The following is a 23,050-nucleotide window of genomic DNA, read 5'->3' as shown; positions in this document are numbered from 1 at the left end:
AGTTTTATTAGGGCCTGAGCAGCAGTTTTGTAGAAATTAGAATTAATATGGGGCGAATGGACAGATTTTCGGTGTTTCACTCCGCGCCCCACAGCTGCAAACGCATCATTCGCACCGCCCCACACGCAACCGCGCCCGCCTGCAGGATCTACATTGACTCCAATTGAAACGCGCCGCCAGAAAGGCTCCCACCGCAGTTGGTGTGAACGTAGGAGCCGCGCCTCCTCAGCGAGCAGAGGAGGAGGGACGCAACACTACTGTAGGCTGTGAAGCATGAGCTGCGGGTGATCGGAGGTTTTGATCGGCAATAAAAGGCAGTGATCGAATGTTCCGATCACGTAATTTTTCACGAAAATCGACCGATCAATCGGAGCATCCCTAGTATATTTTCTTTATTTTGTTACTGTTTATACTTGTGCATTAATGACATGAGCTGGTCTGCGTGCTGCTGGGAGCGATCGCGTGGTGACGTCATGCTGCGTGTGCGAGCCCGGTCACTCTCGTACTTGATGTGGCCGAGTTAAGACACATGCGTTGCTCTCTCCCAATAGCCACACTAATTGACATGATAGAGCTCGGTGTTCCGACAAATGGGTCGTGCTTTGGTCATTAGTGCTTTTATTGGAGATACTCTGGGCGATTTTGGGCGTGTGTTGTAGTCGCGGGGAGACATTTGGAGCCATTGTCCATCGACGGACTAAGCTAATGTTGTTTTGCGTTGCTTATTTGCGTTATGTCCAGGGGAGCCAGCAGGGCTGTCAGAGTTGCACATCAGTCTCATGTGTCATTATATGTGCACAGGTCGGCAAATAAAACACTATGTGAGACCCAGTTTGAGTCTACTTGACTATCACACCGAATACAACGCAGACAACCGGTTACACAAGCACCTCTCCAAAATCCAAAGCTGCCGCATACAGTGTGCGGTTTGTCGTCTTTGCAAGGAATCGACGGAACATGACTTTTTTTTTTTTTTTTTTTTTTAAGACAACACAGAGAGGCAAGATCCAGCCTTGCAGAGTTTCAATTCAAACCTCTGTTAAAAGTGCAAAATCTCAACTATATAACATTTTTAAATGGTCTCAATAGGCCAACTTAAACCATGCTTAGGATAAGTCGACCACACCATACATTTCATGATTATTTTTGTCACGTTCGATGAAGAGGTTGTGGTAGCCATTGTGCTACATGGTCATTCAAATTCTATCCCCGACTCTGCTTTGCAAGCATTTTGTGCTTTGGGATTGCGGATTAACATCTCAAACAACATGGTGTCATGTTTTAAGGCTCAGTATGTTTGTTTTTCGCTGTCCCTATCCAGTTTTTCCTTACGATCCAATGGCAGCCTTATTTTATTATTATTATTTTTTTTGTTTGAATAGAAAATACGTGCAAAAAATGTTCACTAGAATGCATGATATAAAGAGTAAAATAACAAAAAAGAAATAAATTTGCCCCACCCCCGCTGGCGTCCACCCACCCAAGTAGATTTCAAATCTATGTGGAACACTGTATTGTCATATTTTGTTTAATTAAACACTTGTTTCAAGTCACCGGGATTAACCCACACAAAAATTGCTCCTCAACATTACAAGGTTGCTCCTCAAATAACGTCACTGATTAGCAGAAATGCTCTTCAAAGAAAATGTTATTTGAGCCTTCTAAAATGATAATTCCCCATGATTATTTTGGATTTAGCATCCTCATACTTAAGACTTTTTGAATATATTACTTATGTGCAGTTAGTTGTTTTGCATGTAAAAAAAAGTCTTGATTTGATCTTATTTATGAAGTTTGTACTGGCCCAGTACTGGGGCAGCTTCTGTAAGTGACATAGTGGCCCGAGACGGTGCCATACTGGCCCATAGCCATCGAGCCAACATTAATGTCCGATCCTGGTTGACTATAATCGCCTACACATATGACACACAGTTATATCTAGCTGTGTCCCCATATAACTACAGTTACATAGAAGTGTTGCGCCAATGTCGACAAGAAATAACTAACTGTATGAGCCAAAATTACCTTAAATTAAATCACAACAAAACTGTGGTAGTTGTTTTTGGTAGTAAAAAAAAAAAAAAAAAGATTGTTGTTGCTCAATTCCTGGAATCACTGTCTTTAAAAAAACAAGACCAAAGTCGAACCCTTTGTGTGTTGAAACAGAACATGGAATTAATTTGGTTTTAAAATGAATTAAATTTAAGTTAGACACATTGTGGTTTTACTAATACAAATGAAAACAAAAAAAAACAACAGTTGTAAAGTATTGCAAAACCTAGTTAAACCAGTTGTAATGACAGCCCTTACAGTGCCAATATAAAGTGCTACAGTTGAGGGGTCTTCAGCCATGGTGGATACTAGAAACAGAAATTTCTAAAAACCTCACAAATATCGCCAAGAGGTTTTTACGCTCTCATGAAGTGGATTTTGAGACATATCAAAATAGAAGTATATCTCAAAAGTGTCATGGAAAGACGATTCACATTTCCATGTTGTGTCATGTGACAATGCCTCCAGCAGCCACAGAGGACCGGCGGGGCACAAAGCCAAAGGGGGTTTCCCCAGGCGAGCCTGGACAATCTCTATAAGGGCCGATCCAACGACAATGACCGCTGCGGACCTGATGCCCGTTGGTGGGCCGGTCCCAGCCCAGGCAGCTCCCCGTCCAAGTGGAGGGCGACACAAGTACTGTCCTGCGGCCCCGGGGGAATCTGTGAGGTCCGGGCAGTGGAGCACGGGAATGTAGCCAAGACCCAAGCCCCCGAGCCTCCCCGCACCGCTGTCGTCCCAAGCCTTTCCAGGCTGCACAAATGACAAGGGTCACCGCGGAGGGTAATCCCGGTTACCTCGTGTGGCCGCCTGCTGGGTTGAATACTCCGTGCAGACAGTGTTAGTGCACGGACCACACCCGTTTACCTCTCAACTATTTCACGCGGTCCGAGCCAGAGCATTTCATGAGATTTTACGAGATCTAGCGAGAAGAAAGAGAATTATGGCTCAGGAGTGAAACACTCTTCAATGGACACCTACAAATCACAATTGTTACTTTATCAAAATTGTCCAAGTATCTCTCTTATTTTGCAAAATACTGTAAAGGAAACCCATCTTATGACTGATCTGGACAAACCTGTGATTCTTACATTGATACGTACTTTCAATGCTGTCATTCCGATCTTTTGTGTTGTAGGTGCTGGTAATGACTTGCCATATATTCCTGCATATACTGAGGAATCAAATCTTACCTTTGTCAAAAATCAACTTGGTGGTTTTTGATGATTGTCATCTTGCCATCACAAATCACCCCTACTGTGAGATAATGAAGGTGAGTGTGTAAGCATTATTATAATTAGAGTTTGATGCGTTGTGTTAATTTAGTGTCCATTTGTTGCGACTACTTGGGTAACTTAGGACTGGTACACACACGGATATTTCAAATCGTAAATTATTGTTTTTGCTGACGTCGGGCGGAATCCTTATACCCCCAAAATCATCACTTTTCAGCAGATGCTCAAAATGACGTTTGTTTAAAAACTTAGCATCGTCAAAGAGAGCAACACTTTTGATTGGTCAATAATTTGTAAAAATAACACACACGTGTGGCCTGACCAATAGTACATGTAGCTCTGTGAAAAAATATGACATTTACCAAATACATTAGCGCTTCAAGCCCAACGGCAGCAATATGTTACAGACCCCGCACAAAAAGATGAGAAATCAGAAATTTAAGTTTTGTTGGTGTTGTGTGTGATGTGTTCCAATAATGTCAAGCCCCTTGTTCGTTCGAATAGGAAGAACAACAGATGCTATGCGCCAATTTTACCGGAGTGTTTCCAAAAAGTACAGGAGTGTTGTAAAATGGCTGTGTCGTCAAGAAAAGACGGGTCGGAAAATACTTATTACCATCTGGGGAACCCATTTTTATACAAATAAAATTACATTGAGTACGAGATACTTGGTTTTATTTACTGCTCCTTCCTTTCCGTCAGTCAGGGTGGTTCTTTGGCTCTCTGCATTCCGTTCCACATCTCAGTTCACAGAGTCATGACTCGGGAGACTTGACTTGACCTTACACACGAAGATATTGGTTGGAAATGCTGAACACGTTTATTATTTAAAGGGACACTTGGTTGAGCTTAACATTGGCACTTATATAATAGGTTTGCATGTTAAAATACATTAGTACTAAAATGCCCACCTCAAAAGACTCCGTAGTGATTTAAAGGCTTTTTTGTGATTAGGTTTAATCACGTCCACGTCACGAGAGGGAGCCAAGTGTGGTAATATTGCTCGCTTTGTCAGTTCTGTTGTCTAAAACAGTGACCGATCGCCACCAAAATGCAAATGCACATTACTACTCTTGTCCACTTCAACCTGCGAAAGTATAAAAGTGTTCTTCACAATAGTTTGGATTTATTGACATAAAATGTGATCTCATCATGATCACCTCCACAAAATCAAAAATACCGTGGCGATTGCTCCTCTACTTTAACAAGCTGAAGCGGACAAGAGCATGAATGCGCACAACGAACACCGACTGGTTATATTTCTGACATTTAGCGACGCTAAACTCGTGTCAACTCTCAGGAGAGAGATGGCAGCTTGCAGCAGCAGCAGGCAGATTGGAGCTTTACGCCCCCCCCTCTTCCCTCCCCGGCTAAAAGTAGGATAATGGGACGGCTAATAGCAACAACTAGCTTCATGTCGTTAAAACAAAAGGTGTTAGCACAACAACATTAGCTCCTTACTCTGCGTCCAGCCTGCGTCGATCTTCAAGTCACGAATTTGCCTCCCAAGCAGTCGCGTGCGTTGTCAGACAGAGCGCCGCCAGAGAGTGAGTTAACACTAGAACGCCCAGGGGTTTTTACAACTTTTTTTGCAACAACTATTGAACGACAAATCTGGGTGATATTTGACAAACAACTCTGCTGGCTACAAGTAGATGACTTTAATTTGTAAATTGGCCATTCCTTGCCAAAATAGAAGGTATGGCGGGGTGACATCGTCAAATATAAAGCATAAGTAGTCAAATGACCTCCTTCTGGTCGTTCTAGTGGTAAGCCCTCATCGAACAACCGTCAATGTTCAGCAAACAAAAGGTTCCAGCGAGGCTGACTTCTCAACAGAGTGTGGCCGCATTGGAACGTACCTTTTCGGCTGTTTACGTTCCAAATTGGACGGAGTGTTGTCTGTTGAGAAAATGGGGCCATTCCTCATCCACATAAATGTGCACGTCAACTCATTTCCACTTCAGTCTCTGTAAATATCCTGACTGGTGTTAAATACCTCACTCGTCCTAACCGATCAGCAAAGAAGCAGTGTTTTGTTTTGTTTTTTTAAGCAAAGAAGCAGTGTGCGCTGGTCCCGGCCTATGTAGCTCTGCTCACTTCCACATTTCCTCATCCTCATGTAAATCAGCCACGGAGAGATTAATCCTTTTGATATGTTGAAGTGGCCATTAGTAGAGATGTCCACATACATTTTGGTGCCAATTGATCCATGTTTTTGGACGTTATAAGCAATGTAAGTACAATGATTTCCAATGGAGAGTTTGGAATCGGTCACTCCCGTGACTCTGGCCGAACAGGGATAGAATGCTAGGGGGCGCGGCCATTCCATTAACAAGGACGCTATTCATGGAGTAACTTATTTCCTAATTTCTCCCAAATTTGTTGATAAAATAGAAAATGACAACTCTTCATTTTCCTGATCAAAAAATATATAAAATGAACTTGTTAGTGAAAACATGGCCATCCGGGCCCCACCGTCCCTTTAAGATTGTCAGCCCGTGCAAATTTCCGACCTTATTATCATTAAAACTCCACTCGTGACACACTGACAGAAAGATACTCTCATAGGGCACTCATGTAAAACATAAAATAGTCGGGCGGTTTAGGGATTTCCAATTTCGGGTCAAACATGGCGACAGCGTAGGAACATTGCTCCCAGATAAAAGTTAGTTGATATCTTAAGCCTGAGGGAGCCAAACGCAGAGGATTTGACCAACATATCAGGGGTCGGATTACATTAAGAAGCAAAACCAGAAGACAAACTATGGAAACTCCCCCCCCCCCCCAAAAAAAAAAAAAAAATATATATATATATATATATATATATATATGTATATATATATATATTGCTATCGACCAATATGAAACACTTATATCGTGACTTTTCAGTCATATCGCCCAGCCCTATATTTATTATTTTTATTGTGGTATTATTTTTATTAGTGTAGTTAAAACTGTTCAGTAAATGGTTTTAAAAGTTATAATGGAAACAATTCTGTACTATGATTCTATGATTACGCATGAGATGTTTTCCGTCTAAACAAAAAATAAAGACATTCCCCTTTGCTTTTCCAACACTTGTGGAATGGAGTGTAAATAGATGAAAAAATAAAGAATTCTGAATCTTGTCAATTTGCAGTGGAATGGCTTGTTAATGATCTTGCTGTGTTTTTCTTTTGTCACTTTCTGCAGCTTTTTGATGGCAGTTTAGGCAGTCCTCGTATTCTGGGTCTCACAGCCTCCATTCTGAATGGAAAGTGTGACCCATCAGATCTTGAGCAGAAAATCCAGAATTTGGAGCAAGTCCTGAAGAGCAACGCTGAAACTGCCACTGACCTTGTAGTTCTTGACAGGTCCTATAATACAATTATATTTATGATTAGATTGTGGAATTGAATGAAATTGTGTGGGATAAAGTACTCTTTATTAATACATCAAATGTGTTTTCTATTCAACTTACTACAGATATGCCTCTCAGCCAAGAGAAGTTGTGCTGGACTGTGGCCCCTATTTGGATAAGAGTGGGCTCTCCTCTCGTCTACAGGTGGAGTTAGATGGAGCTCTCGACTTCTTGAATGATTGCAACATTTCTGTTGCAAGAGAAGACAGGGGTCCTACAGTTGTCCCCCGACAGGTCAGAAGGATTATATTGCTTAACTCATTCACTTCCAGTTGGAATCCAAGTGCTCCTTGCCATTGACGAGTACACTCGTCAGTTATGTCTTTTCACGCTGAGGTTGAGGAGTGTCTGTCACAGCCCCACTGTCACGAAAACCAAACGCATTGTACTTTATTTGGAACAACAACTATGATAATGAATGAGACAAAACTTGAACATATAACATGTGACAGTAGAACAGGTTCAAGAAACCAAATTTCTGGGGATAGTAGTCAGTAATAAATTACACTTTTCAACACATTTTTACAGTTTGTTTTTTTTCATCAGATATGCAATTGTAATTTCTAGATGATTTTTTTGCGCAGATTCCTTTTGTAAATTGTAAATGGATTGTAACTTGTAAATGACTTTTCCAGAAATGGGCACTTAACCGTTTTTTGCCAGTCTGTCCGCCGTTCTCCGAATGCAACCTGGGTACCCTTCCGTCCTCATCCCTCCGTCCTTCCATCCATCCATCCATTCATCTATTATCTATACCGCTTGTCCTCACAAGGGTCGCAGGCGTGCTGGAGCCTATCCCAGCTGTCATCAAGCAGTAGGCAGGGGACACCCCGAACTGGTTGCTAGCCAATCGCAGGGCACACAGAGACAAACAAACACACACACGCACAATCACACCTAGGGGCAATTTAGAGTCTCCAATCAACCTACCAAGCATGTTTTTGGAATGTGGGAAAACCCACGCAGGCACAGGGAGAACATGCAAACTCCACACAGGAAGGCCAGGATCAAACCCACGACCTCTGACCTGTGAGGCGGACGTGCTAACCAGTCAACCTCCGTGCCGCCCCCCTCCTTCCTTATTAATAAAAATAATCTTTGTTAGGAGCTGCTTGGCCTGGTCCTGCAGGCTCGTGGCCCGACGCTGGCAGCAGCACGACCTGGTTTGGGAGCCCCCTAGCTTGTGCTAGCAGCAGCCTGTCCTGGTCCAGCAGCCACCTGGACTGTGTTAGCAGCAATTTGTCCTGGTCCAACAACCTCTTGGCCCGACACTAGAAGCAGCACGACCTGGTCTGGCAGCCTTCCGGCCTACAGTGGGTATGGAAAGGATTCAGACCCCTTGAAATATTTCACTTTCTGTGTCATTGCAGTCATTTGCCAAAATCAAAAAAGTTCATTTTATTTTTCATTAAGGTACACTTAGCACCCCAAAAATCAGAAATTTATAATTTTTTGCAAATTTATTAAAAAAGAAAAACTGAAATATCATATGGTCATAAGTATTCACCCGCTGACACATTTTATTGAGCACAACCACCTTTTTGAGCTAGTACAGCCATGAGTCGTCTTGGGAATAAAGTTTTTCACACCTGGATTTGGGGATCCTCTGCCATTCTTCCTTGCAGATCCTCTCCAGTTCTGTCAGGTTGAATGGTGAACATTGGTGGACAGCCATTTTCAGGTTCTCCAGAGATGCTCAATCGGGTTTAGGTCAGGGCTCTGGCTCTGGCTGGGCCAGTCAAGAACGGTCACAGAGTTGTTCTGAAGCCACTTCTTTGTTATTTTAGCTGTGTGCTTCGGGTCATTGTCCTCTTGAAAGGTGAACCTTAGGCCTGGGCTGAGGTCTTGAGCACTCTGGAAGAGATTTTCCTCCATGATATCTCTGTACTTGGCCACATTCATTTTACTCTAATTGCAACCAGTCTTCCTGTCCCTGCAGCTGAAAAGCACCCCCTCAACATGATACTCCCACCACCACATTTCACTGTATGGATTGTATTGGACAGGTGGTGAGCAGTGCCGGGTTTCTCCACACATACCGCTGAGAATTAACACCAACAAGTTCCTTCTTGGTCTCATTAGACCAGAGAATCTTATTTGTCATCATCTGGGAGTCCTTCATGTGTTTTTCTGCAAACTGTATGCGGGCGAGGCTTCCATTGGGCCGCTCTGCCATAAAGTCCCGACCGGTGGAGGGCTGCAGTGATTGTTGACTTCGTGTAACTTTCTCCCATCTCCCTACAGAATCTGTGGAGCTCATTCACAGTGATCTTTGGGTTCTTCTTTAACTCTCTCGCCAAGGCTCTTCTACCACCATTGCTCAGTTTGGCTGGACGGCCAGTTTGAGGAAGAGTTGTGGTCTTCCCAAACTTCTTCCATTTGAGGATAATGGAGGCCACTCTGCTCTTAGGAACCTTGAGTGCTGCAGAAATTCTTTTGTAAGTGTGACCAGATCTGTGCCTTGCCACAATATCTGTCTCTGATCTCCTTGGGCAGTTCCTTTGACCTCATGATTGCTCTGACATGCACTGTGAGCTGTAATCTTATGTAGACAAGTGTGTGCCTTCCCTGATAAAATCCAATCAGTTTAATTAAACACAGCTTGACTTCAATAAGGAGCAGAACCATCTCAAGGATCAGAAGAAGTGGACAGTATGTGAGTTGAATATGAAGGTTTTTTTGCAAAGGATCTGAATACTTATGACCATATGATGTTTCAGTTTTCTTTTTTCATAAATTCACAAAAATTTCTACATTTCTGTTTTTTTTTTGTCAATATTGGGTGCTGAGTGTACATTAATGAGAATTAAAATGAACTTTTTTATTTTTTGGCAAATGGCTGCAATGACACAAAAAGTGAAACATTTCAAGGGGTCTGTATATTTTCCATACCCACTGCAGGCCAGGATGCAGAGAAATGTATATACTTGATTAAAGTGATGCTGGTAGCCATCAAGAAAGCCATAACAATGGCATGGTTTCAAACTGATCCAGCAGCAGCCTGTCCAGGTGCAGCAGCCTACTGGCCTGACGCTACCAGCAGCGCTCGCTCAAGCAGCCTCCCAGCCATAACAATGGCATGGTTTCAAAATGATCCAGCAGCCTGTCCAGGTCCAGCAGCCTACTGGCCTGACGCTACCAGCAGTGCTCGCTCAAGCAGCCTCCCAGCCTGTTCTAGCAAAATCCTGGCCTCTTCTAGCAGCCTCCTCTGTCTGCAGTGCGTTAGCCAACTCGAGGCGTCTTGCAAAGAGCATCAAGTCGCTTACGTATTCTCTCCTTGTCCTCTTTTGCTGCGCAAAGTTCCTCCTCGTACTCTGCTGTCTGTGTTGAGACTTCAATGCATTCATTCTCATTCGGTGCAAATTCAGTTGGTTATATGGTGCCACAAATTGGATGAATTGAAGTAACTACAAAAGCTGCTCTAACTTGACCCAGATAGTCCTATCTTGTCAAAAGTTCACAGATTTAATAGGACTAAACATGCACGAAAACATATGAACCTTTGCACATATTCAGACCAGGGAAAATAATTATTTCATTAGTTTTTTTGTAAGATTTTTCAAAAATGTCTCAGTAGCGCTCCCTGTAAATTTTTAATGAAGCTTTAGAAAAGTTGGAGGCATATGTCACAGCTCAATACCTACAAAAAAGTCTTGAGGGACTCTATGCTAAACCTAATAGGAAGTCCGTCATTTTTGATTTACTTTCTAATTTGGCGTCATTTTTTCTGGTTGCTAGTAGAAGTCATATTTTAAAGAACTCTTATCTTTGGGCTAGAGGTGGGCGATATGGCAAAAATATCATCACAATTCTTAAAAAAAAAATCATGATGAAATCCATCCATCCATCCATTATCTGTACCGCTTCTCCTCACAAGGGTCGCGGGGCGTGCTGGAGCCTATCCCAGCTGTCTTTGGGCAGTAGGCGGGGGACACCCTGAACTGGTTGCCAGGGCACACAGAGACAAACATCCACACTCACAATCACACCTAGGGGCAATTTAGAGTATCCAATCAACTTACCATGCATGTTTTTTGGAATGTGGGAGGAAACCGGAGTGCCCGGAGAAAACCCACACAGGCACGGGGAGAACATGCAAACTCCACACAGGGAGGCCGGAGCCGGGATCGAACCCACGACCTCTGAACTGTGAGGCGGACGTGCTAACCAGTCGACCACCGTGCCGCCTGATGAAATCTTGATCGTGATTTTATTTTTTAAGACTAATTTGCACATTTCTAACCATTTTCCCCCTGTTAAACAAATAAAACATTTAAAATGTACATAAAACTCTAAAAGAAAAAAAATGACATTTTAAACCAGCTAAGCTTTCTGAACAGGTTTTAATTTGAATAGTGACAATTTTTATCAAAATGTGCAGTGGATGAAAACATAAAAGGTAACATAACGTAAACATAAAAATACAGCTCATAATGCAGGTCTAATTCTTTGAAGAGTCTTTTAAAGCCCTTGTTTTCCACTGTTTTAATGGGAATCATGTCTTCAGCAAGGTCGCTCTTTTCAAAGTCACTGCCTCAGTTACTTCCTTACACTGCTTGATTGTTTTTTCATATGGAGTGCTCTTGTTAAATGACAGTGTTACCGTGGGTTGCGTTAGCTTGGAGCTAGCGGCTGCCTCCGGCTACCAATGGTCTGATCTCCGTTTGCTTTGGCTTTCGGTGCTGACATCCGTACAGTCCCTGCAAATTTTGCAAATAACTGGTTTGCGCCTTGTCGTCTGAGGAAAAGCCAAACCAAATTGATACTGTGGATGTGGAGTTTCTTTTCGGCACCAACTCTGCTTCGTGGTGACGCTATAGCCTCCCGCTATACAAACAAACAGGGAAGCGGGGAGTGTCACGTATGGTGCACTGCGCGTGCAGTGATTGGTTGGTCAGGTATACGCGTCAGCGGCTTTGCACCGCCATTGAGTAAACTGTTTAGCATGTGCCATGTAGACGAGCAAACAATCTTTCGGCTTTATGAGATCGTGAACGCGTTAAACCGCTTAACGATCTAATATAGTCATATCGCCCACCCCTACTTTGAGTGTTTCATTTTAAGATGATGAAGATGAAAAGTTGAGGAAACTTTTCATTTAATTTAACAGTTGCTGTTGCAACACAGTTTGCAATAAAAAAACTATGCTGGGATTTCTGTTATGTCAGCGAATGAGAGGAGCTCTCTGCCAAATAAGCAAAAATAAAGAATATAAAACCTGAAGCTGTAACTCGAATGAGGAAAAATATGGACATGATTAAAACTCAAAGTGGAAAGGGAAAGGACAAAAGAAGACAAGCTAAGAAAACATGGAAAACTTGCGTTACGAAGGTGAAGGGGAGCAGGTGCTATCAGCCAACAGCGTTAGCTAGCGACATTGAACTACAACCTCGCTGGCTTTCTGTATTAAAGGATAACCTACAAACAGGGCTGTACAATATTAGTGTTGTTCCGATACCGATACTGGTATCGGAAAGTATCCCGATACCACATTAAAACACTGGTATCGGTATCTGCGAGTACTTACAAATAACGTGCTGATGCCATTTTCCGACGCAGTACTCGTAAAGAACGTTGAATGCAGCTCTTTGTATCTTGCTCCCTGCTGCTTTTTCATGTGTGTGTGTGTGTGCTTCTTAACCAATGGCGCGGCTGCTTTTTCATGTTGAGAGAAAAAAAAAACTGTGAGGTACAGGAGAAATAATGTCGGCAGCGATATGGAACTACTGTACTTCAACAAACTTAATTAATCCGACATGATCTCTCTCAAAGACACCTCGTGTATATTATTTCTTATTTGTTCCTGTTTCACAAAGATTTTTAAGTCTGACCAAGCCATGATAGCAATGGTTTTACATCCAAGTGAGTATACAGTTCTTTAGAATTACAAGAAAAAAAATGCTCATATATATCTTTTTTTTTTTTTTTTTTTCCCAAAAAGTCTGGTATCGGTACAGTATCGGCATCGGCCGATCCCGCACAGCTGGGTATTGGAATCGGTATCGGGGCCAAAAAATGGCATCGGAACAACACTAGCAGACAGAAACATATTCCAAAAGATTTTGAGACCTTAGACATGTATGTGGCTTGCACACAGGCCCGAGTTTATTAATCTTTACTGTTTCAATCGAAGATGTAAAAATAAAGTGTCAGTGTAAGGGAAGCACTATTTTTAATTTTAAAAATCGAGTGGTAATTGCCATCCTCTATTTTGTTACAAAGACGTCAATATTGTCATTGTCTACAAGCATATATCTTAACCATATATCACGTTCGGCAGGTTCTACTGGTTCAAAGTCCACAAGTGCATCGTCTATATCACTGCCGTTACTCATTTCAAAGCTCCCGCCATTATGACTCGAAAGAATTCCAGGACATCCTCTACGGGCTCATGACACCGTCATGTGTATATTCTGATGCATTTCATTGGTTAAGAGAACAAAAATTGGATGGAAAAAAAAGTGATAGGAAAAAAAATGACGTATATGCTCTCCATGCTTTAAGGTTAGAAAGACGCAACAGCGCTCCAGGCTTTAAGGGTAGAAAGACGGTTATGCACTCCCATCCTTAATGGGTTAAACGAACCTCCGCTGCATACAAAGTGCTGTACAAGGAACAAAAAAAATTTATACATCAACACAGACAAAACAATAAATTATGTGTCATGTGTCATCTTCCAAACCGCTTATCCTATACTGGGTCGCGGGGAGGTGCTGGAGCCTATCCCAGCCGTCAACCGGCGAAGGCAGACTACACCCCGAACTGGTCGCCAGCCAGTCGCAGGGCACACACAGACACCGTCACTGAGCGGGAATCGAACCCACGCTGCCCGCACACAACTCAGGCGTGTGTACCACTACACTATCAGTGACCCAACAATAAATTAATAACATGAAAACAATTAAAAGCACTAAACGCCTAAACAAAGTGGAGTTTCATGCAGAATCAAAAGCCAAAGAATAAAAATGTATTTTAAGATGAGTTGTAAAGATGGGCAGAGAGGGGACTTGCCTTATGTTTAGCGAGAGAGACCAGCAATGGAAAAGGCTTGATTCCCTCTGGAGCTTTGCTTAGTCCTCGTTACCTCCAGTAGTGTCTAGTCTTCTGACCTGAGGCGCTGGGCAAGTGCTTAGAGGTTGAGGAGCTCAGAGAAGTACTGTATGGTAGACTGAGACCATTTAAAGATCCATCCATCCAATCATCCAATTCTCACAAGGGTCACGGGCGTGTTGCAGCCAAGCCCAGCTGTCTATGGGCAGTAGGCTGGGTACACCCTGAACTGGTTGCCAGCCAATTACAGGGCACACAGGCAAACAACCATGAACACTCACAATCACTTGTAGGGACAATTTAAAGTGTTCAATTAAACTACCATGCAACATGCAAACTCCACACAGGAAGGCCGGAGCCCGGAATTGAACCCTGCACCTCTGTACTGTGAGGTGGACGTGCTAAACAGTCGGCCACCGTGCTGCCCCATCTTAAAATGAACTCTAAAATGAGGATTTTACAGGGAACCAGTGAAGGCACCTCAGAGTTGGAGATACAGTATGTGCATCATCCAGCAGCAGCATTTTGGACCAACTGTATATGTTAATTTGAAGTTGAACTAATAGTTTGTTGTACGTCTTAACGACTTTACACTATTGTTTGTCTTTATTTTGACTCAAGGATCGGGTTTTAAGAACAGATTGAATATTTTTTGTTGTGGTCAAAAGGCCCACAATGTTTTTCCTCTGTAACACTGCTTATGTTTATACCGGTAGAAATGTTTTGTGGGACCTATTCTCAACAAAAAAAATAAGCCTTGGCCACTAGATTTTTTTTTATTTTTTATAATTATTCTTTTTTATTATAAACTCAAAGTTTACACTATTGTTATCATCCTTTTTGTCTTGTTCAGGTCCTAAATGACTGCAGGGCTGTGCTACAGGTGCTTGGGCCCTGGTGTGCAGACAAAGCAGCAGGCATCATGGTGCGTGAGCTCCAGAAGTATGTCAAGCACGAACAGGGGGATCTTCACCGCAAGTTTCTGCTCTTTACCGACACCATTCTCAGAAAAGTACATGCCCTCTGTGAAGAACATTTCTCTCCTGCCTCCTTGGACCTCAAGTTTGTCACACCAAAGGTTCTCCGTCTGTTGGAGATCCTGCATGAATACAAGCCCTTTGAACGGCAGCAGTTTGAGAGTGTAGAGTGGTACAACAACCGCAATCAGGACAACTATGTTTCTTGGAGTGATTCTGAAGAGGATGATGAGGACGAAGAGATGGAGACCAAAGACAGGCCTGAAGCCAACTTTCCTTCACCATTCACCAACATTCTATGTGGAATTATCTTTGTGGAGAGGCGTTACACTGCAGTCGTCCTAAATCGGTAGGATTACAGTAACCCATTGTTTACTGTAAGAGGCACAGTCTAATTCAGCGCTATTGATCAATAATGATCACATATCCTGATTTGTTTTGTTTTTTTCTGTACATTCATTCAACTTAGTGATTGTTAGTACAGCGTTGTAGCAGCGTTGTGGGGTACCATTGATTTTTTTTTTTTTTTTTTTTTTTTTTTTTTTTTGTCTGTCATTTTGCATTTCATTTTCAGTCTTATCAAAGAGGCAGGAAAGCAGGACCCAGAGTTGGCTTACATCAGCAACAACTTTATTACTGGCCATAGCATTGGCAAGAACCAGCCACGGAACAAGCAGATGGAGGTGGAATTCAGGAAGCAAGAGGAGGTATAAAAACACAGAAAGAATAGTAGCAAACCAAGCATTGATGCACTTCACTTGTATGCCATCTAATGTTCAGTGTTTTACGGTAATAATGGTAAATGGGCTGTCATTTGGATAGCTCTTTTCTACCTTTGGTACTCAATGCGCTTCACAATGCTACCTCATTTTAGCTGCTGATGACACAGCATCAGGAGCAACTGGGTGTTCAGCATCTTGGTCCAGGACACTTCGACATGGTCACAATGGCCAGGAATTGAACTCCTAACCTCTGGGTTGGGAGACAACCACTCTACAGGCTTCTTTATACTCACTCAATGCCGCTCGCAACTTGCCTTTTTACTTGCGCCCAACCTACACGCCAGGTTTCGAAAATGTGTGGCAGTTTCACTCCAAGTCAGAGGGTGGCGCTACGGCTGATATTGGCTGGGACACCACAACGTGGAGTTTCCTCTGCATTTTCTGTCCGATTCCGGTTGCCGTTTTTATTTTGCGAGCAACGAACAAAGCGACAGCGACAACAATAGCCCCTTATAGACCGCAGGAACTAATTCAGGAACTTCCGTATCCACCCTGGTAGTTTGCGTCACACTCGTGTTCACACACAAAAAAGGTTCCGGGGCTGGACACTTCCACCAGGAACTATCCGAGTCCCACCTAGCCTCTAGGTACTTGGCTACCTACCTGGAACTTTTTGAGTGGCGCGCTGTGCTGACAAACGCTGATTGGTCGGTTGAAATTGGGGGTGCGTTGTTTTGGTCGCGCACAACTGTAAAACCACCATTAAGCGACTCAGCATTGTGTGTGTGTAGCAAGTTTTACTGTCGTCCATAATATACTTCAAGAATTGAAGGAGACAAAACATTGGATTGGTGGACGGAGCATGAGGTACAGTCTCTCCTAAACATTTACTTGAACGAGGACAGCAAACGAAACTTTGAATCAGCCACGAGGAATGATAAAGTTCATCAGGTGAAGCTGGCTGAGCTGTAATATTAACCACACTACAAAATGAGTCCGTGCAAAGCCAAAGAAGCTAATAAATCAAGAGTACAAAAAAACTCAAGGACCACAATAGCCGCAGTGGGAACAATAGAAAAGTTTACAAATGTTACGAGGGACTTGACGCCATCCACGCACCGTCCACCGCGTGTGGGACAAAGGACTCGACAACCGCATACTGGAAGCTATGTGCAGCGGCAATAGACGAAGGTAAGTACAAAATAATCCCTTAGATACTTAGTTAGGTTGTTGCCTGTTGTAGCGCTTCCCCTTTTTGTCTCTTTTGTTTGACCGGCAACTTTCCTGCTGGCGTTACTTTACTGAGAACGACACGTGTTTTGTTTTTTAATATATATACATTGTATATATTTATGTATTTAATGATGTATACAGGTAAGAGTCTGTCCACATCGTAACTAAAAGGTTTACCTGCTTTGTCTCATCACATAAATAGTCATATAAATAAGTTATACACAGTATAGGTAAACAAATAAATAACAAATATAACTATATATTGATTAGAAGGAAATGCATTGAATGATGAATAAAAATTGCAGATTAAAAAAAATGTAATATAATTTTTCAAGATGAAATACAATGCATTGATTATATCACTGGCCAATATCGTCTAATCTTTTGTCTACATGTGTTTTACTTCATAGCTGGATCAATCAATCATTTGTTGTTACTCATTAGATGGACATGTTGTTGGACAGTTTCACATGAGGAGACCAGTGAGAACTCTCCATCCACAAGTAGAAGCAGCACTTCTCGTCCAGCATCTCCTGCCCTTCTTGCCCGTCCCGGTAAGTGACACATAAAATCAGACTCTACAAAATTGTGTATTATATAGCAGTTGTTGCTAATGGTTTACTGTTGCTCATTGTGCATTCATATGCCTAAAGGTAAGCGGAAGAGAGACAGAGAGACCCTCTTCATGGATGCCATAGAACAAATGGTGAAAAGAAGCTAGGCCATATTCATGGAGGAAATGGACATGCGCGGGCAGGAGCTCCACGTCCTTGAGGAGGCCAGAAGGCACGGGCTCCGGAGTTCGGAGGAGAGCGCCATACTGGAGCGAATGACGATTTGGGAGAGCCGAGTACAAGACAGGGACTTCCAATTGCACTTTCTGGCAGTGATTAGCAAATTGGTGGACAAAATTGGCCAGAACCAATAATTTATTTCATTTTTTAAATCATCTGGAAGGAAAGTAGATAAGGAGACTTGGTGGTGGAATGAGGAGGTACAGGAGTGTATACAGAGAAAGAGGTTAGCTAAGAAGAAATGTGACACTGAGAGGACTGAGGAGAGTAGACAGGAGTACAGGGAGATGCAGAGTAAGGTGAAGGTAGAGGTAGCAAAGGCCAAACAAGGAGCTTATGATGACTTGTATGCTAGGTTGGACAGTAAGGAGGGGGAGACTGATCTATACCGGTTGGCAAGACAGAGAGACAGAGCGAGGGGTTGTGGGGTAATATCTAGCATTACAAAGCGGGGGGAAATGGTAGCCCTCAGGTATGAAAGGCAGACTACTCTTCATTGACCATTTGTTTGGGGGAAGCCAGCAGTCACTAGCCTAAATTATGTTATCTATAGCAGTCATTAGACTTTGTTGTTCACAAACACAGCCTGGCAAAAAAAAATAAAAATGAAGAAACAAAAAGCTCAAAATTACTTAAACCATGTCGACACCTCTTGTATCTTTTTATTTTTTGTTTTAATTTGGCACAATAATAGTAAGTCACTGATGGGGTAGTGGTACACGTGCCTGAGTTGTGTGCGGGCAGCGTGGGATCGGTTCCCACTCAGTGACAGTGTCCTTGTGTGCCCTGCTACTGTTAGGTGACCAATTCAGGGTGTAATCTGCCTTTCACTCATTGTCTGCTGGGATAGGCTCCAGCACCTCCCTGCGACCCTGTACAGGATAAGCGGTCTGGAAGATGACATGACATGACAACAATAGAAAACTATAACACTTCATTTTGTCAGCGGTAGCCATGATTGAGTAGCCTAAAGACCATATCTCAGTTGGCACATTCAACAGTTGCCAAAAGCACTCAAGTACAGTATGTTGCCGGTCTTATTCAGTTTTTTTTTTCCATCAAGAGCTCCAAGTGTGTCATTTTGTGTAAAAATGAAAGAAACAATTTATCTTATCTGATTCATTAGGTGTTTTCAACCACTGGTCAGTCACACACTCTTCTAGTTCATCAATATCAACAAAAAGAAAAATCATCGTGTGTTCATTTCATCGAAGTTACTCAGACCCTGATTGCTTCATCATCCTCACTGGAGATTTTAATCATACTGATCTCAAGACTGTCCTACCAAAACTTCAACATGTACATTTTCCAACTCAGCAGCACCCCAGTTCTACTCTGAAGACATCCAAAGTCTGCCCCATCCCCCACATTAGAATGTCAGACCACATCATTGTTATGCTAATGCAACCATGCAAACAGAGTGAGAATGTTGCCAAACCAGTTTTGAAGCAGACAATTTGGCCTGAGAGGACCTCCACTGCGCCTCAACACTGGTTTGATTCAACAGATAGTGAAATGTTCAAGTATGCAGCAATAATAACTACAATAAAATAAGATTAAAAAGGCCTTTATTGATCCCACAGTGGGGAAATTTTTAGTGTTACAGCAGCAAAGATATAAGTCACACAGAGACGGCGGCATAATGTAGCCATTAATGTATAACATTAACGGCAGACATTCAGGATCAAACCTATGTAAATATACGCAGTAACTATGTGTATATACACATGTGTATACACACCAACATACATCTACATAAAAAGTATGAAGGATCACTCATTTTAGCCTGTACATAGTACAGAGGAAAAATACTCTTAAGTAAGTGACATATAGGAACAGCATTGGATGAAAATAAAACTAGACTAACAGTCGTGGGCAGCAATAATAACCACGATAATAATAATAATACAATTACTGTTGGAATGTTTTGTCATATAGATTTAGATCTTTCATTACCACATAGACAATAATGAATACACAGACACTGTGACCTCCTAAACACCAAGTGCATTTATAATGTGACCCAGATAAAAAGCATCACCACTTCCCGGGCTGAACAGAAGCCAACAGACCTCCACTGGGTGTTGGGGAAAGCCAACATTGACTAGCCTAAATAAAGTTACCTTACCTGTCTTTAGACTTTATTGTTCACAAACACGTAGCTTGACAAAAATAATAAAAATAAGTTGAAGAAACGAAAAGCAAAAAATGACATGGCTAGTGAGCGGTAGCCATGATTGAGTAGCCTAAAGGGCATATCTCATTGAACGGTGTGTGCATCTTAGAAAATGTTGAGTTTTGTAAGGGCTTGAAAAGCATTGCAAACATATCTGCAAATAGCTTTGCAGATATAGAGCCCTCTGTCGACGAAAAGAAGTGACCACACTTGTACAATTGTTTTGAGATGCAAGGCCAGATGTCACCTTCAGAGCTGGGGATGAATCCAATCTGAGAACAGTGAGAGCCTACCTGTCCCGTGGTATCAGGAAAGCAAAACGAGACTACACCAAATGAACACCTCCAACTTCAAAAAGATGCACAAAACGAGACTACACCAAATGAACACCTCCAACTTCAAAAAGAGCAGAGATGCACACAGACTATGGCAGGCCATCCAGGCCATCATCCCACATCTATGAGAGCAATACCTCTCTGCTCAACATTGTGCTTTAAATATATTGTGCTATTTTTTTGTACATGGAGTATATTTTGTATAATTGATAGGATTCTGGTCCTTGTAATTTTGTTATTGGTGTATTCCTAAAAAGAAACAAAATTGTGATTGGATTGACTTAAAATTCAATTTTTTTTGTATATACTGTATCAGACAGTTAAACACTATTTTAGCTAATCAATAAATATTTATAAGAACAGAAATAACGCGTTGATTTTATCTAAGTTTCTCAGTGGCAATTCATGTAGTAACTCATTCAAAGACAAAGTGACTGCGCAACTAAACTTAACTCCAAATGGGTTGGCCCCACCTCCTCTGTGTGCCAGTAAATGCCTTGTTTCCACAACAAAAGCGCCTGTTCACACCTTGATGTGGGATATTAGCTAAAAGCTTGGTGTAAAACTGACCACTCTTAGGGCACTGTAGGTAGAAGTGATAAGTGGCCGCCTTCTGGGTTTTCTAGTGTTAAGAGACCTTGTGTGTTCGGCCTAAAGCGCCTGGCTCATCATCTCTCCTAAACCTATGTGGGACTTGGTAATAACCCTCTAAAACCTGAAGTTTTTTTCACAATTTCAGATTTTCAATGAAATAAATGTGCCTTGTCTCAAAAAAGTTTGAAAAACACTGGTCTTTACCACTGCCGCTATTTATTTCAGAGCTCCCGCGATCAAGTCTGCCATTACTGCTCGAAAAAATTCTGGGACATCCTCCGAGGGCTCACGACACCGTCACGAGTGTACATTGTGATGCATTTTATTGGCTAAGAGACCGAGAACTGAATTAAAAAAAAAAAAAAAAAAAGGAAAGAAAATTACATACACTCTCTAAAGGTAGAAAGACGCAACAGCATGTTGCAAACTTAAGATGGACGCCGGTACTCATGAAGGCGAACACTCAGACAGAAGTCAGGACAAACACCTTTTAATTCTGTGTTGTAGCGAGAGAAAGCATGTCACGTTGGCACATGTTACAGAGCAATCTCTCCCCCGTAGAGAAGCTGTCTCTGCTTATTCTTTTGTACCCAATGTGCATCTTTTATACAAAAAAAATATATACCAAAAACAGAACAACAAAACATATAAAAATTCTAATAATATCAAATACACAGTGCTGTTGTAATTGTGTGAAGGTGAAAGCCTTCACACGTAATTCCTATAGTTTTCGCCTTCACACATATGTTATTCCTACACTTTAAACTTATTATTGTGTGAAGGCAAAGGCCTTAACACATGTTATTCCTATAGTTTGTGTGAAGGCGAAGGCCTTCACACATGTTATTCCTAAAATTTAAACTTATTATTGTGTGAAGGCGAAGGCCTTCACACATATCATATTCGGATTCTTTATTATTATTCCGCCTTATTCCTCCCACTTTTTTGGCGTGCATCTCCTTTCACATTATTCACCCGATTCACTTCATTCAATTTTCAAAACATTCCAAATATTCATGCCTTCTTGATTAGTATTTTTTCTTTTTTCACAAATTTAAAAATTTTTCACAATTTCACGTTTTTCACCCAAAAAAAACATTCATTTCCAATGGCACATTGAACATTTAATTTTTACACCAGTCCAATTTCAAATTCACAACATTCAAGTCATTCAACTCACATTGGTAAACTTTTCAATGCACCCAAAATTCCTACTTTCCACATATTCAACTTATTCACCCATAAAAAACTCCACAAAAATTCCACTATTCATCATTTTTTTCCATTGGCACATTCAACGTTTCACATTTACACCATTCAAATTTCCACAAGTTCAAGTCATTCAACTCATTCAGCTCACATTCAACTTTTGAACACACCGAAATTCCTACTTTCCACACTTTCAACTCATTCACCCTTAAAAAACCCACACAAATTCCATTATTGACCATTAATTTCCATTGGAACATTCAACTTTTCACATTTACACCTTCCCAATTTCCACAAATTCAAGTCATTTAACTCGTTCAACTCACATTCCATTTTTCATCACCCCCAAAATTCCTACTTCCCACACATTCAACTCATTCACCCTTAAGAAAGCCACACAATTTCACCATTCATTTCCAGTGGACCGGTGTTATTGCACCTTGGTCTCCCCAGTGCGGCGGCCATCTTGGGCAGGGACATTAGTTACACTGGGGATACTCACCCCGAGGTCGCCCCAGTGCGGCGGCCATCTTGGGTAGGGACATTAGCTAGACTGGGATACTCACCCCAAGGTCTACCCAGTGCAGCGGCCATCTTGGGCAGGGACATTAGCAAGACTGGGGATACTCACCCTGAGGTGTCCCCAGTGCGGCGGCCATCTTGGGCAGGGACATTAGCTAGACTGGGGATACACACCCCGAGGTCTCTCCAGTGTGGCAGGCATCTTGGGCAGGGACATTAGCTAGACTGGCGATACTCAGTCCGAGGTCTCCCCAGTGCGGTGGCCATCTTAGGCAGGGAAATTAGCAAGACTGGGGATACTCACCCCGAGGTGTCCCCAGTGCGGCGGCCATCTTGGGCAGGTGCATTAGCTAGACTGGGGATACTCATTCGAGGTCTTCCCAGTGCGGCGGCCATTTTGGGCATGGATATTAGCTCCAACCATTATTTTCGCCCCTCAGCCAGCCCCAGTAAGGCGGCTATCTTGGAGAGGGACATAAGCTACAGCTAGAATTTTGGCCCTTGGCCTCCCCTGGTGTGGCGGCCATATTATTCAAAAGTATTGGAACACCCAGAATTGTCATCCCCAGGTGTCCCGAATGAAGCGGCCATGTTGTTCAAAAGCATTGGGACACCCCTATTTTTCATCCCCAGGTGTCCCTAATGAAGCGGCCATGTTTTTCAAAACTATTGGGACACCCCGATTTTTCATCCCCAAGTGTCCCTGATGAAGCGGCCATTTTGTTAAAAAATATTGGGACACCCTGAT

The 23,050-nt window shown here is 42.3% G+C and overlaps 1 protein-coding gene across 4 annotated transcripts in view; it reads left to right on the top strand.

The window, feature by feature from the left end:
- Positions 1-23,050, top strand: part of dicer1 (dicer 1, ribonuclease type III) — a 278,919-nt gene that overhangs the window by 53,867 nt on the left and 202,002 nt on the right. For all 4 annotated transcript variants that reach the window (XM_086050634.1, XM_086050635.1, XM_086050636.1 and 1 more), the window contains 5 exons: positions 3,191-3,325; positions 6,483-6,643; positions 6,756-6,924; positions 14,594-15,066; positions 15,292-15,424. In XM_086050634.1, coding sequence (XP_085906760.1) covers positions 3,191-3,325; positions 6,483-6,643; positions 6,756-6,924; positions 14,594-15,066; positions 15,292-15,424 — 1,071 coding nt within the window. The remainder of the gene's footprint in view (positions 1-3,190; positions 3,326-6,482; positions 6,644-6,755; positions 6,925-14,593; positions 15,067-15,291; positions 15,425-23,050) is intronic.

This window comes from Filicampus tigris, chromosome 13, assembly GCF_054856515.1.
Source record: "Filicampus tigris isolate MCC_2025a chromosome 13, RoL_Ftig_1.0, whole genome shotgun sequence".
Taxonomy (NCBI): domain Eukaryota; kingdom Metazoa; phylum Chordata; class Actinopteri; order Syngnathiformes; family Syngnathidae; genus Filicampus; species Filicampus tigris.
This window is presented reverse-complemented; position numbering and strand designations above follow the sequence as displayed.